Source organism: Peromyscus maniculatus, chromosome 1 (genome assembly GCF_049852395.1).
Source record: "Peromyscus maniculatus bairdii isolate BWxNUB_F1_BW_parent chromosome 1, HU_Pman_BW_mat_3.1, whole genome shotgun sequence".
NCBI classification, from domain to species: domain Eukaryota; kingdom Metazoa; phylum Chordata; class Mammalia; order Rodentia; family Cricetidae; genus Peromyscus; species Peromyscus maniculatus.
The window spans coordinates 165446323-165463001 of NC_134852.1; the positions used below are offsets into that span (position 1 = coordinate 165446323).

A 16679-nucleotide genomic window follows, 5' to 3' on the forward strand; every position below is an offset into this window, starting at 1 on the left:
CCCTTGGATGTCTGCTTATCATAGACAACAACATACTATGTGATTAAGTAATAAAAATGTTTTTCACAGCACATCTCAAATTCAGAAAGTAAGTTATATTTCATAAAGACCCCCAAAAGTATTTTACTATGAAACAATCATAAAAATAGAAATAAAAATTAGACACATATATAAATGAGTGCTTACCTATCCAGTGTACAACTATTTTGTAAAATCTTATCGATCATTCACTTTGGTGTTATAGAAAGATAAAAATATAAATAATCCAGACGGTTGTCCTTGACCTTACTGACAATTTTGAGGTCATGTCTTATTGTTTCTCCTTTTATAGATTGTAATTTATATCATATCACTATCCCACTTAAATTCACAATAATTTTTTGACTTAATCATAATTGCTTTCCAAAATTTTCAGTTAAGAAATTGAAATTCAGAGGTATTAGTTTCCCTAACATCAGAGAGCCAGTTGGTAGAAATATACAAATCATGTTATTCACAATCAGTAATAGTTTCATACTCACACAATTCCCTTAATCCTGATACTGTAGTGAAGCAGGAATATTGATAAATATCATGAGAAAATATTCTCAGTATTTTTGAAATTAAGAAGAGGAGGATAAAATAAATGAAACAGAGACCATTTCCTAGCTGTAAGAACAACATTCATGACGAGCCATTCATACCCAAAGTGTATGTGACGTTGACATGGCTTTCTGTGAATGAATTTTATGGTGAAAGGGGATATTTGGAAAAATATTCTCTTAAAAGACATTTTGGTTAATGATCAATATTAAAATTTGATAATTTGAAATAAAATTACAGGAAACCTTTCTTTAGCATTCCTAAATACAGGCTGGTTATTGAAAAAAACAGTGGAATGTGCATATTTTATGAGTTGGGCCTGTTCATTGAATTTTGCAAAGTGATTTTATATTGTTTTGCTGTTTTGCCTTTTGAGAAACATGCATTTTCCCCTCTAGATTTCACATTTGTTGGTGGAAAATGAAGGGGAATATGGGAAAAGTTTCTGGATTGATATTCTACAGTCCTGTGCAAACTCACAGAAAGTTATCTTGGAGCTTTAGTAGTTTTGTTCCTGTTTTAAATGTGTTACAGTAAAACCTATTGTAAACATAATATAAATATAAATATAAATATAAATATAAATATAAATATAAATATAAATATAAATGTGTTGGAGACATATGTCTCCTTATTTGATAAGCCTAGAGATACCAAAAATGGGAACACCATTTCATACATCTTATCTGAGCCCTATTAAGTCTAGCTTGAAGACTTTGCCGATGACTCTTCTTCCCATAATCTGTCTTATTTCTTTCTTTATGCCTTAATTTTCCATTGTATGATGATCTGTGAGTATGAAATTCACATGTCATTGATTTAATGCCTCAAATGACATTGAACTATATATATATATATATATATATATATATATATATAAATATATATGTGTGTGTGTGTGTGTGTGTGTGTGTGTGTTAAATCTATAAAAAAATCAAATAAGTATATGAGTGAATAATGGATGAAATTCTTCCTGACCAATCTTAAATGATTTTTGACTCTAGAAACTCTTGATGATAAATGAGATTGCTGAAAGAATTTGATTGTTATTACATGTCTTCTGAAAATACATTTCTGTATCCATCCATTCTTCTGGTGGTTTTAGTTAACAGTCTTTCATTACCAAACTGTTCATAGGTAGAAGTTAGTGTGTAGATTTACAGGGGAACACATTTCATAAAAATAGAAAATAAAAGATACAATCTGTTTCTCATATCCAAATCTATATTTGATTAATAAAATAAAATCATTGTCTATAAGGTAACTATATCACTCACCTGACAGGTATTATTTTCCACTCTAAAGAGAATAACTGTGGACTCAATGACCTGGGAGAACCACTCAGCATTGGAGTTTGTGTTCCTAGCCTATCCCAACTGCCCAGAACTACGTATGCTGTGCTTCCTTGGAGTCAGCCTGGCTTATGCATTGATCATCTCTGGGAATATCCTCATTGTGGTTTCCATCCATACAGAAGCCCGCCTACATACACCCATGTACTATTTCCTGGGCAGCCTCTCAGGGATAGAACTATGCTACACTGCAGTGGTGGTACCACATATCCTAGTGAACACCCTACATTCAGAGAAAACCATCACTCTGCTGAGCTGTGCCACTCAAATGGTCTTCTTCATTGGACTTGGTAGTGCTGATTGCTTCCTTCTAGCTTCAATGGCCTATGACAGGTATGTTGCCATCTGTCTCCCCTTACAGTACCCTCTCATCATGACTGTAACTCTTTGTGTCCGCTTGGTTGTGGCTTCTGTGGTCATTGGTTTGTTCCTGTCCTTACAGCTTGTGGTCTTCATCTTCTGTCTTCCATTTTGTCAGAACAGGGGAATAGAGCACTTCTTTTGTGATGTGCCACCAGTGATGCGTCTTGTGTGTGCCACAAGTCATATCCATGAGCTCTCTGTACTAGTGGCAGCCACACTAGCCATTGCTGTACCTTTCCTTTTCATTGCTACCACCTACGCCTTGATAGTGGCTGCTGTGCTCAAACTCCACTCAGCAGCTGGCCGCCGCAGGGCCTTTAACACCTGTTCTTCTCACCTCACTGTGGTGCTGCTGCAGTATGGTTGCTGTGCCTTCATGTACCTGCGCCCTAACTCCAACTACCACCCCAAGCAAGATCAATTCATCTCTCTAGTGTACACACTGGGAACCCCATTCCTCAACCCCCTCATCTACACTCTGAGGAACAGTGAGATGAAAGGGGCCATAGGGAAAATTCTTACCAGGAATTGTCTCTCCCAAAAACTGATAGGATAGAAAACATCCAATATAACAAAGTTTCATCATGGCTAAAGCAAATCCCTGTGTCACTCTAAAAGTATTGTCTCTACTGATATTGAAATCATGTTCACAGAAACAATAAACATAAAACACCTTAATTTTTACCTACGTGTGGTGACATTCTTTACTATGTGCTGCTTTTAGACTGGGTGATTAGTCTTATAAGAAAGATATAAGTAAGTATATGAGCTGAAAGTAATATTAAGTGGAAAATATATGGATTTATATGAGTATTTAGTAGGAAAGATTTGGTTTATTACATAAGTTTTTGATAGAAGTTATAATGGAATTGTCTGCATCATTTGTGAGCCAGGAAATGACTGATTCCTGGGAGTCATCATCAAGACACCTAAAAAGTAAGAACAAATATACTGTTATCAGAAACCCATTAGAAACTGATGCAAAAGGGAATTTATTCTAGGAATGGTAACTTTGGAGTAAAGACTCTTTTAACCATACAATCACACAAAGGGAAACCAGAAAAGGCAATACTATAAACTCTTGCATCTATTGCTCAGTCCTGTAATGGGAAACACAAGTGGATGCAAGAGGGACTGGTATCTGTGTGATTGTATCATGAAGTCATTCTCTTGAGATATAAGCTTTGTAGACAGGGAATTTGAGGGCTAGCAACAGACAGAATGATTAAAGTTGTTTATTATACATAAAAGTACATTTTTCTAATGAATTATTGTTTAGTAATTTTTTCATTAAGGAATGTAATTCAGCTTTGCATTTGTCTTAAAATGCTATGTATTAGTAATGTTATCATTAAGTGCTTATAGTGTTACAAATAATACACATAGCATATTATATATATATATATACATATTTTCTATTAGTCTTAAAAATATTTGCTTTTATAGTAATAGAAGAATATCTAAGTAGAAAGATCCAACATGGCCAATATTTTCAGATAACTAATATTAGTAAATACTCCTAGACAATGTAATTTCTCTGTAATAAATGGAGTTAGCTTGCTGCCAGAACTAAATGGCAAAGTATCCAGTTATTGTCAATGTTGTACAGACAAGTATTCCAAAGTGATGCCTCTTTTTTTCTGTTCTGTGTGGACTGTGTATATAATTTAAAGAAGGTGGTGGTGCTAATTAAAAGGTCTTACATTTTTAGCATGGTTGACAATTTGAAGCTTTGAGATGTTTTCTGTGACACATCTGATTGGTTGAAAGTTCCACATGACTTTTGAAGGAATGTTCATCCTGTGGATCACAAAGCATGTGTATAATTTTAAGTTAGCTAATAGTATATTGTTTGGATTTTGTTTTTATTTTTTTCTCGATTTTGTGTTCGGAGACAGGGTAATACTATGTGGCACAGGTTGACATAAAACCTGTGATCTTTCTGCATCAGCCTCCAAAGAAATGGAACTATAAATATGAGCTACTATTCTTAAGAAATTGTGTGATTTCAATTTGTAATGTCATTGCTTAGGTTGTCTATGGTCAAAATATTCAGCTGTCATTGTAGATTTGTTCTCTCATTTTCATTTCCTGCTTTAATTTTAACCCAAGAAATGGATCTATAATTTTCAATATCAAGACATGCCTTTTTATATTGTTTTTGTTGTTTATATTTTGAGATTATAATTTAATTACATTTCTCCCTTCGCTTTCCTTCCTCCAAACCCTCTCATGTTTCCCTCTACTCTCTTTCAAAATGATGGTCTCTTTTCACTAATTGCCATTGTATGCATATATGTATTTTCACATACATATATTCTTAAATATAAGCTTTTGGGTCTATACAGATATATATATATATAATATTCTGTGTTTTGAAACTTTGTTATAGGACTTAAACATGTCAAGCATGCTGATGTCTTGCTGAAGTACTAATCACTTTGCCGTTAGTCAACATCTCTTTTTATTTTTAATTCATTGAGAATTTCATATTTTATATAGCAAACTATGACCACATATACCACTCTCTTTATACCCTCAAGCCACCAATTTCATACCATTTTATTTGCTGTTTAACCTACTTTATCTTATACCTGTCCCAGCTGTGATTTGAATCTACTCTGAAAAATAAAAGAGATATAGAAATAATAGAACAAAAGGGTTGATTATTGAATCTACTCTGAAAAGAAAAAAGGGAAGATATATAAATGATAAGATAAAAGGTAGATTTCTGAATCTACTCAGAAATGAAAAAAGAAGGAATATGGAATAATAAGATAAAAAGGTAGATTATTGAATCTAGTTTTAGAAAGCAAGTACTTGAGTACTTGTTTTAAATCTTTTATATTGGATTGGATTTTTCTGTATTGTATACACATTTTGCATTGGACTCACCAAAATAGGATAAATAATGAAATTTTTGTCTGAATATATATATATATATATATATATATATTGGAGTTTTTTGCCTGAATCTGTCAATTGTTAATGGACTAGACATCATTAATATAATTCTTGACTGTATATATTTTTTATATTAGCTATAAATTTTTTTAAAAATTTTGAACAAAAAGGGGAAATGTGGTTGATATATTGTGCATCCCAATATTTATCTGGAGGTTGGAGAAAAAAACAGCCACTATGTTAAACAGAGAGATTAGGCAGTGGTAGCACATGCCTTTAATCCTAGCATTCTAGAGGCAGAGATCCAGCCGCATCTCTGTGAGTTCAAGGTCACACTGGAAATAGCCAGGCATGGTGACTCACACCTTTAATCCCAGCACTTTAGATCTCACGTCTTGCTTGAGAAAGACACATGCCTTTAAGCCCAGGAAGTGGTGACAGGAAGTAGACACAATGCAGAGACAGGGAGATCTTAGTGTGTTTAAGGCCAACCTAGTCTACAGAGCTAGTTCCAGGACATGTGGGGCTACACAAAGACATTCTATCTCAAAAAAATAAAAATGATTACAATGGTGGTAGTGGTGGTGGTGGCGGCGGTGGCAGCAGCTGCGGTGGTAGTGGTGGTGGTAGCTGCAATGGTAGTAGCTACATAATGGTGGAGGCCATGGTAACAAATTGTGGTTACAGAGGAAGTGAAGATTGTGGTTGTGTTGGGGGTGGTAATGACAGTAGTGAAGTTGGAGATAATGAAGAGCATTTATGTAGTTTATAACTAATGTCTATTGATAGCTTATGTTCTTTGAAGCATTTTAATCCTTACAAATCTTGTAGAAGGCCCAGACTACTTTTATCTCTGGTTTATATATAAAGGGATTGATATAAAAAGAAACTATAAAATTATTCAAATTAATGAGCTAGTAAAATACATAAACTACACTACAAATACGCAATGTTGCACCTATACACACGCATCTCATCACTCTTGTGGCTCCCTGCTGCTCCCTGTGTTACAGCAAGGAGGCTGTGTTGTTTGAAGATTCCATAAAAGATAAAATATCAGAGGGTGGAATGGGAGGGTGTGAGGTCAGAAATTCCACAGAATCAGTAAACTGGTGACATTTACAGATCACAGTTAAAGCTTCATAAAGCTGTAATTATTCAGTATGGCAAAAGCTTTTTCAATGCCAAGTCAACTAGAAGGGACTAAGATTGTGCATGAACTTGGTATCTGAAGGGGTTTTGTTCCTAAATTAACAAAGGCAACCCCATGAAGTCCATGAGCTACTTATCACATTAGTCAGAAAAAGGGGATTTAAAATAATACACTAACCACCAGATTTGGCAAGTTGTTTGGTTTTACAAAATAGTAACATAGTTAAATATTGTTTATAACAGGGGGTATTTTATTATAAAACAATGGTTTTTACAAATATTGTTTAGTTGTAATGTAAAATGTTCCTCTCCAAAGTATTATCTTTAATTTCTGAAATAAAAATAAGTTAATAAAAAAGGAAAAGAAAACTTTAAAAAAAATTCTGAGTGAAATACAAAGTCACAGCAGAGTTTTGAACAGAGGAGTAGGATTAGCAGGCTTTCATTTTTAATAAACCACTCTTTCTGCTGAAGAAAAACTTTTCTGAGAGGAATAGTTTATTCAGTCTTTCCATTGCAGCACTACCAGAAAGCAAACATATTTGGATGTGTTTGAAAGATTAAACTCTAGAAAAATTCATAGACTGAATGTAAGGTCAATGATGACCAAAATATTTTTCATCTGTGTAAGTTAATTATAAGAAGTCATTTATTGGTATGGGGAAGGCTGTGAGAGAATTGAATGCAGGAGGTAGGGAAAATTGAGAAATATGTTCTGGGGGCCTTGGGTTAAATCCTCTCTGCTATTTTTAAAAAAGGACATGAGCATGAAGTTTCACATATGTTATGTTAAAATATTTGGGATACCTATAAAATATTATGGCTACAGAAATCATCACTATATTGCTAGTATTTAAGTATGACCTTTCACAAAATTAATATAATTTTCAATATTGGGTTTTTCTACCAATATAATGTGTAGATTTTGGCTCTTCTTTCCATACCAAAGCTGAAGCAGAGTTAACTATGTGACATCGGTAGAGAACCAAACCTGCACATAGTATAATTCAAAAAAATATTTGTGACAAAGTGAAAAAAGATATGAATTAAGGATCATGAATATGAAGTAGGTTAGGTACACAAATATAAAATTAATAGCATCAACAATAAAGTACATGATTTTAAACATGACTGTGGGGAGAGAAGAAAAGAAATAAATAAAATCATGATTAGGCTAAGAGGGTAAAGTTATCACTTCTAAAAAATGTTTTGAAGACTGTAGACATCTGTCTGGGGAGATGACTTAGTGGGTAAGAGCAGGCCTTGCTGTGAAGCCATGTGGAACTGTGTTCAAATTCCTAGAATTCATGTGATAATCTGGCATGGTATTCATGCCCAGAAGCCCAGTGCTGTGGAAGGGAAAGACAGCAGTATTGCTGGGGTTTCTTGAACATTAGCCTAGCTCCATGTTCTCAAGGGAATGAGGTGGAAGAGGACATCCTATATTCTTTTCTGGCATTCATAATGTCATTGCAGAGAAACTGGTTTTTTAAATCAACAGAAGGAAACTTGATTAAGAAAGGAAAAAATAAGTAGAATAAGGAAAAATTATACAAGAGACAAAAAAAAGAGGACCATGGAAAAATACTTCACACACTCTGCTTTTGAAAAAAAAAGCCACAATTCATTTCCTTTTAAAGCGTGGTGTTCATGGAGTACAATATCTCCCATCACAGATAAGAGTGACACTTACGAACGTCCCTGTGGCCGGAAGATAATAACTGTCACATGTTACTGCCAAAAATAATACCCTGGATCTCCAGAAAGTCTGGGCCGGTGTTGGGTCTGTTTCACAAGCTTCAAGGTCTAACTTTGGAATTAATATTTGTCTTCAGAAACTCTCTTGGGATATCCTACCTGGAATGAAAAATGACATCAATTCCCTGTTGGGTGTCAGATAGGAATTGCTGATACCAGCCTGGAATCCCAAGGCAACAATTTTTATAGTGACCACACAGAAAAGTTTCTCCTTAACATTTGTCTTTCTCTAAATGAATTAAGTTTAAGGGTTCCCATCAGGGATTTGCCTTCTCTTGAGGGACTCATTAATTTTGTAGACATCCCAGGAAGGACACTCAGATATCTGACTAGATCAGTCATGAATGGACTCAGTACTTGTATCAGATTCTATTCTATATTATTGAGGAGGACCTAAGTTTTCTCAGTCAGGGCTTAAATTTGGATTGTTCCATAATATCATGGTTCTCATGGATATTCTTCTCACTCAATTCTACCCCATTCATTGATTTCTAAGGAGTCTCTTTTCTCCTGGGTGCCAGAATATATAGAACACTTTCAGCTGTCATGTGGACCTTATAAAGGCACCATGCTACCTTTTTGTTCCCTATGTAAGATGCTCACCAAAAACCTCGTGGACCTTCAGTCTCTATTCACCTATATGAAGATTGGCAAAGTCTTTCTGGGGGAGCTCCCTCAGGCATCTGTGGCAGCAACATCTCAGCGGCGAAGTTAACTTGCTATTTGGTGAGTTTCCTTAGACGGCCAAGGGAACAAAATGAATCTGAAATTGATGGCAGATTGTCTAAAAGACTTCATTTCTTTGATATCGATTCTCTTCCCACAAATAATAAAAATACAATTTCTTTTTTTTTTTTTTTTTTTTTTTTTTTTGGCTTTTTGAGACAGGGTTTCTCTGCGTAGCTTTGCGCCTTTCCTGGAGCTCACTTGGTAGCCCAGGCTGGCCTCGAACTCACAGAGATCCGCCTGGCTCTGCCTCCCGAGTGCTGGGATTAAAGGCGTGCGCCACCACCGCCCGGCAAAATACAATTTCTATAATACTTTATAATTGAAAGTGAGTAATCATGAATATCAAGATTGAATTATGGACCACAAATGAATTGTTAAAGTTTCCATTATTATTTGCATATTTACAGACATAGAAAACAGAGATATGATACATGGTTGAATTTTCTAGCATAACATATGTGATAATGTCAGATTAAAACTCCAGTCATCTGCATTTTCTGCATGTCATTGAAACATGAAAAGTTCTATGTGAAAATTATATGTCATATGTTAAAATTTTATTTAAAATTAATTGCATTAGTTCACAAAGTATTATCATGATAACATGTTCTGTAAATCTCTGAAAATATAAGGGAATCTTTTCAAATTTTATTTTTAATTTCTAAAGAAGGGCAGGGAATTCTTGCTTTAAAGAACCCAGTTTAAACTGGATGGTGGTGGCACACACTTTGAATCTCAGCACTTGGGGCAGAGACAAGAGATTCTACAAATTTGAGGCTAGCCTGGTCTATAAAGAATTCTAGAATGGTCAGGGCTAGACAGAGAAACTCTGTCTCAAGAAAACCAAAAAGAAAGAAAGAAAGAAAGGAAGAAAGGAAGGAAGGGAGGAAGGAAGGAAGGAAGGAAGGAAGGAAGGAAGGAAGGAAGGAAGGAAGGAAGGAAAGATAGATAGAAAGAAAAGAAACAAAAGAAAGGAAAGAAAGAAAGAGAGAAAGAACACAACTTAGGAATTAGTTCCTACGTGTGTTATCTTATCTTATGAAGCTAAGTTTAGCAATCATTACTTTTTATTTTCTCAATTGTGGCCAAGACTTGAGTTAATAGTGTAAACTCAGCTAATGTTTGCCTGGTTGTTTTATATGCCAATAAAGTGCAGTGGCCAGGCATGTGGCGGGAGAATAAGCTTATCATAAAGTTCACAAATGGCATGCCTGTCACCAGAGTTGAGGAAATATGGTGATCAGGGAAAGGTTTACAATGTAGAGTGTGTAAAATTATTGGTATAACAAATATTTCAAATTTTAATTTTGCACTTTCTGCTGTTTCAGTTGATCAGTGACTAATCAATGATCTCACCTAATTAGTTTAATATTGTTGTCTGTACCAGAAAAAAAAAATAAACAGAGTGACCATTGGAAAGAGAGAAGTCACAGTCGGTGTGGTCTAAAGTAATTATAGCATAACTCAGGTAGGAATATAAAAATTAATGGAACAAATATTCCATGGCCTTGTGGAATTTAATACAGCAATAACTAAAATGTTTATCAAAAAATGATTGCTTTAAATATCAGGCTCTCAAAAGGCAATATAGACATTCATAAACAAGTGTATTATTTATATGAAAATGATGGCAAGGTTGTGGTAGTCTCCAACAGTCTTGGGGAAAGTCATAGAATATTAAGGATGAAAAATGCAATCAGTGGGTTTTCAAAGACTGTTCAATAATGGAGAAAAGAAGTGTTTAATGTCACACAGAGATATAAGTGCACACACAAAGGTGTTTTAAAAGTCTTTGGTAGTGACCTTCAACATGATTCATATCAAATTTTTAAATACAAATTTGTATTTAAATGATGTTTTTAGGTCACGGCCTGACCTTTAGCATATGTGCTCTTTTTCCTTGCAGTTGCTCTATTGAGATTTGTTCTGGCCAACATCAGACTCCAAACATCCATGTCTTGCTTGAATCAAAGAAAAGATATGTTGTGAATCAAATCATGACTGCATCCCCATGTATGCAACATTACTGCCTTGGTTTTCAAGTATTAAGAAGTCAGAGCCATTCTTGAAAGTTTTCCTGCACCAAGTTCTGCCTTATTTATTTTTAATGATATGTGATTGTAATTCTGCTGAAATCCCTCCTTTATTATGTTTTTATATTTCTTTAACTTTTACTCATTTTCTTATTATTGAAGGTTTAAAGAGCAACAAAACTGAGAATATGAAGCTCTAAAGCACCTCACCCTCCATTTCAGAAAAGATGAGATAAAAGAGTAAGTATCCAAGGGAAACTCCATCCTGATGGGAAAGCTGGGAGGAAGCACTCTCTATAGCCAGATAACCCAGGAGTGTTACACATTTAGAACATTTGGTGTTTATAGATTGTTTACAGGGGCCATGTTCACATTCCCTGTTACACATTAGAGAACCAAGTAATGTCATGTAATGTGATCAGTATGAAAATTAAATTAGCAGGTAAGAGTATTGGGGTTCCAACTCAGATCTAATCATGAAATCCAATTAATCAACTCTCTATCATCCTTTCTCATCACACTTTCTGAAATGCCAAACATAAAACAAGATTCCTCAGCCATGTAATAAATGGAAAACCATGTATATTCATTATAATACATTCATACAAAGACAAAGCAATAAATAGAAAGACTCAACTATATTAACCCACAATGCCAATAGTTAATGTTTCCAGGCATATTCTAACATTTTTTTAAATATATATATTTAAGTGGTATGTTGTTTTAAAAACTCATTTTCATGAGCTTTCCAAATCAAATCTTGTTAGATTTTCCAGTGTCATTTCAAATTATTTCAGAGACTTGCACCATAGGCCTAGTAAACCAACAATAAGCTTTCTTTTCATGTTGGTACTTTGAGTTTTTTCTCTTTTATTTATTTGATTTACATCCTGACCACATTTTCCCCTCCCTCCTGTCCTCCTATCCTCCTACCTCTGCTCGGCTTCCCCCCCACCCACCCATTCCTCCATTTCAATTCAGAGAACAGCAGGCCTCCCATGGATAATTTACAAATCATGGCATATCAAGTATCATTCTTGATACTTCAATTTTCATTTGCTCCATTCCATTGAAAATTATGGCAAAACTCCATGTCTATATATGAAAACAAATTTCTGAAATTAAAGTGTATGTGTTTCTTCAACTCTTTCATTATACATTACCAAGATTATATATATATATATATATATATATATATATATATATATATATATATATTAGTTGATATATCAATTACACCCAGGTTGAATATTTTGGAACATTCCTGTCATTCAAACTTGAATGTGATCAGCATTTATCATTCATTCATTCATTATAGTCAGTTTGCACCCAGAAAGTTGTTTCCCACTTGTCTATTTATTTGAAGACTAATGAAACTGGATTTTATTTATTTGTTTACCTTTATGTTTCTTAAAATTTTTCAATATTTTTTCTAATGGAAAGATTGTTTTTTGCCTAATTATAAAACATCACTTGTTATTAAATGTGCTCAATTTGTTCTTCATTCAGGGAATTTATACATTCTTTATCTTGCCCAAGTAAATGAATTCTGCCCTTTGATTATTTAGTTAAATATATTTATGTACCTTGAGATATTAAAAATCATGTGTACTTTTTAGCTTTTAGCTTTTCTTTACTTTTCAAAGTACTTAAGTCTTCCCAACAAAAAGTTTTTATGTATACAATTTGAAAAATGACTACAAAAATGGTTATTCTTTCACCATGTTAAGATGTTGAGGCTTTGTAGCTGTGTTGAAATAGTAATGACTGTCAATTGATATACATTTACTGGGTGATCAGCCAGTGCTGTTCTAAATACTTTCATTCATGTCTCTAGAGAACATTTACATGATTTCACTTCTTGTGGCCTGTCTGATTGTATAAATTTTGCTTTAAAAATATGCAGTTATTTTACATTTGTAGATTATATTATTATATGTATATAGTTATGCACATGTGTTTTATATGTTTTATTGTTACTGGCAATTTATTTTTTGATTTTCATAATTTTTGCATTAACAGTTCATTTTAAAGAATATTTTATGTGTGATTCTTCAAAATATATTATTTTACTTTGTGGTTTTCTAGTCTGGGGTTATATATTCTAATTAAGCACCCAGGAACCTAGAGGATTTATTGAAAAGTTGTTTTGATTACAGTTAAGAAGACATATTCCCATGCCATGCCCTTGTAACTCTCAAACACTTTTTCTACTGCTTCAGAAACAGAAGTCACTATGGCTGGCTATATAATTTGTTTTTACAATCTTTTTCTTAAAACTATAACATGCTATTGTTATCTTTTTAAAATATAATTGCAATCGATACTATTATTATCCAATGTAATTATTGCAATTGGTATAATTATTTTCCAATATTTTATACACATATGTCTCTCTTTATTTCATCTAATAATTTTCATGTATAATTTAATTTTGCTACTACATTTTGGTTTCAGGTAACACTACTCTGATCATAACATAATTCTGTTTAATTCATTGTCATATAAATTATTATCTGAGTTTAAAAGGTTTGGGTCACAGTAGGAAATTTAGAAAAAAATTCAAATAAGGGAAAATATATAAAAAGTATATGGCAGAAAAGATTATAAAAGATCAGACTCGAGATGATTGTCTAGTTTGATGTGAGTTCAAAACTGGATGTAAAGTGAATGTATCATAACTATTAGAGTATGGCCACATTGGGGGGTATGATAAAGCTATGAAGAACAGAGTATTATTACACAGAATTGCAAGAGCAACCTGAGCAACGTTTGCAGATATGATGTGGAAACTGTTTACAATAAAGTACATATGATATCATTACATACAGGAATTGAAACATAGTTAAGCTAATCTGCAATGATAAAAGCCAAAAGAGTGGTTATCATTGTGGTACATAAATATTAAAGAGGTAGGGAAGGTATCTGTATACTTATTATTGTGTATGTTCATCTTGGTAGTGACTTGATTTTATTGCAAACATAATTAAGATCTTTACTTGGACTTCACACACCACTATCTGCATATGTTCTAGCTGAGTAAAGTGTATGCTAAACATGTGAACAGTGCATCCATTTATTTAATTTTAAACATACTAACATTATTATATTTAAACATATAATATTTCTTTATAATTATTAAATACATGTACAAAAAATACCCTTTTACATACAAACAAAATTTTAGCATTTCTCAGTTAAAATGCTAAGACAAATTGGTAAAGGTATTTGAGCCAAAGAATCTATAAATTTTATCTGGAATTTGTCCATAGATAAGCATTTCCATTACTATAGTATGAAGGTTTCTAAGGAAAAATATGTCTGAATTTTTACTGTGAATTCATTTCCCAACATTGGAATTGAAACTGAATTTTAAGAAGGAAATCACAGAGCAAAGCTCAGATTCAGACTCTGCTTTTCCTCAGGCTTGAAACAACTCAGTAAATGAGAGATTCCCACCCCCACCCCACCCACTTTTTTTTCCAGAAGACATGCTGTCTAGTAAACCTGTCCTCAACCAGTCTGGGTCCCCTGAGTTCGTGTTCCGGGTGTTCACCAATGTCCCTGAATTCCAGGCTCTCCTCTTCACCCTCTTCCTCCTGCTTTATCTGATGATCCTCTGTGGAAACACAGCCATCATCTGGGTGGTGTGCACGCAAAGCTCACTGCGCACGCCCATGTATTTCTTCCTGGGCAGTCTGTCTCTCTTGGAAATCTGGTACACCACAGATGTGGTGCCCTTAATGCTTTCCAACATCTTTGGGGCCCAGAAGCCCATATCGTTAGCTGGTTGTGGGACACAAATGTTCTTCTTTGTAACTCTAGGAAGCACTGACTGCTTTCTATTGGCAGTCATGGCCTACGACCGTTATGTGGCCATCTGTCATCCTCTGCACTACAGTCTCATCATGACCCGAAATCTGTGCGTCCAGATGGTGCTTGGTTCCTTGGGCCTGGCACTCTTTCTTTCTCTGCAGCTCACTGCTTTAATTTTCACCTTGCCCTTCTGTGGACACCATAGGGAAATCAACCACTTCCTCTGCGATGTGCCTCCAGTTCTGCGCCTGGCCTGTGCTGACATCCGTGTGCACCAGGCAGTACTTTATGTTGTGGGTATCCTGGTGCTGACAGTCCCATTCTTGTTGATTTGCATCTCCTATGTATTCATTGCTTCCACCATCCTGAGCATGCGCTCTGCAGAAGGCCGCCAGAGGGCCTTTTCCACCTGTTCCTCGCACCTCACTGTGGTCTTGCTACAGTATGGCTGCTGTAGCCTAGTGTACCTGAGGCCCCGTTCCAGCACCTCAGAGGATGAGGATCGCCAAATCGCCCTGGTCTACACATTTGTGACCCCATTACTCAACCCTCTGATTTACACCCTTCGAAATAAAGATGTCAAAGGTGCACTGAGGAACTCCATCTTCCACAAAACATTCTGAGTGGAGTTAAATGCATCAGAAGACAACAGAGCAATTGGGTGGGTAACTGTCAGTTAAATCATTCAACTGAAAAGGACAATCATATTATTTACTGTCTTTAACATCTGGATTTTTTTTTTAACCATGTGTTGTCCAGGATAGCCAGACTCACCTTTTTTGAACTCCTACAATAATTTTAAAAGTTGAATACAGCTTCCAATATGGAAACACTGCTCTACTTCACTCTGTTTTTATGATTCTCAGTTCATACAGTGCAATTGTTTTCTTGGGAAGCTCATAGACATGCTGCATTTGAGTAAAGGCTGCTGTCTGTTTACAGGCAGCCTCCTGAGGAGGCAGAGATGCTCATTCTATAAAAGGGGATTACTTACATAGTTTGAAGAGTGAATATTTTCCAAAATAAATCTCTTTCTCTGTGTTTGACGTGAAGATACAGTCAGTAATTGCTTATTTAATGTATGAATTTCCTTCATGTCAGATTTTTCCACTGAGGCCTTCATTTTCCTCTGCTGTTAAGAAAACAGGAATTAGCTGTAGCTGGAGTTTTCTCTCTGGGTCCCACCAAGCCCCGGCAGTCTGACAGTCCACTTACATCTCTCTTGTCATGGCGGTGGCTGGCATCTCTATGCCTCAGCCTTCCACTTCCTGAATTCTCTTCTCTTCTTGTCCCACCTATACATTCTGCCTGGCTCCTGACCAATCAGTGTTTTGTTTATTAACCAATCAGAGCAATACATTTGACATACAGAGCATCCCACAGCACTTCCCCCTTTCTTTTTTTCAAAAAGGAAGGTTTTAACTTTCACATAGTAAAATTGCAGATAACAAGACAATTATCAAGCAAGAATTACAGTTATAATATCTTGTCTATTTATAACAACTATATTTGGCAAAATTAAAGAAGATATATCTATCTTATATTTGTGAGTCTAAGGTTTCATATCTAACTTATCTTTTATCATAACTAAGGAAAATTATAACTATCTCTAGTCTTCAACTATATCAAAGTCCTCAGAAGGATATAATACTATCTGAGAAATGGGAGAAAGATACAAGCAACTTTTGGGAGTCTTGCAAGAGTAGACAGAGACAGTTGGCAGCCTGGACAGTCATCCAAAATTCTCTTGTGAAGTTGGGGCATCTATCTTCAGCCTATAGGGCTAGAGTCTCTCAGTCATTTTTCTCTGTGTCTTGTAGAATATCTGGCAGTTTCCTCTGAGAAGCAAGAACCTGAAGGACCATTTCGCCAAACAAAGTTCAGTGGTCACCTTCCTATGGGTCCTACATGTCCAGTTGATCAAGCACTCCAGGCAAGAACAGTTTCTTGACCAAATGGATATTTTTTGTCAAAAAGAAGATAAACTCCA

The 16679-nt window shown here is 34.8% G+C and overlaps 2 protein-coding genes across 2 annotated transcripts; both read left to right on the top strand.

Annotated features, from left to right (window-relative positions):
* Positions 1-1905: 1905 nt before the first annotated feature.
* Positions 1906-2853, top strand: LOC102925339 (olfactory receptor 10W1-like). Its single transcript, XM_006995029.3, has one exon. It carries the CDS (start codon positions 1906-1908, stop codon positions 2851-2853), a length of 948 nt encoding a protein of 315 aa, XP_006995091.3.
* Positions 2854-14364: 11511 nt separating this feature from the next.
* On the top strand, positions 14365-15312 carry LOC102925031 (olfactory receptor 10Q1-like). Its single transcript, XM_006995028.2, has one exon. The coding sequence runs from the start codon at positions 14365-14367 to the stop codon at positions 15310-15312; it is 948 nt and encodes a 315-aa protein (XP_006995090.1).
* The last annotated feature ends 1367 nt before the right edge of the window (positions 15313-16679 follow it).

Excerpts from the sequence above, each read along its gene's own strand:
- LOC102925339 (XM_006995029.3), top strand. The coding sequence starts at position 1,906 with ATGACCTGGGAGAACCACTCAGCATTGGAGTTTGTGTTCCTAGCCTAT.
- LOC102925031 (XM_006995028.2), top strand. The coding sequence starts at position 14,365 with ATGCTGTCTAGTAAACCTGTCCTCAACCAGTCTGGGTCCCCTGAGTTC.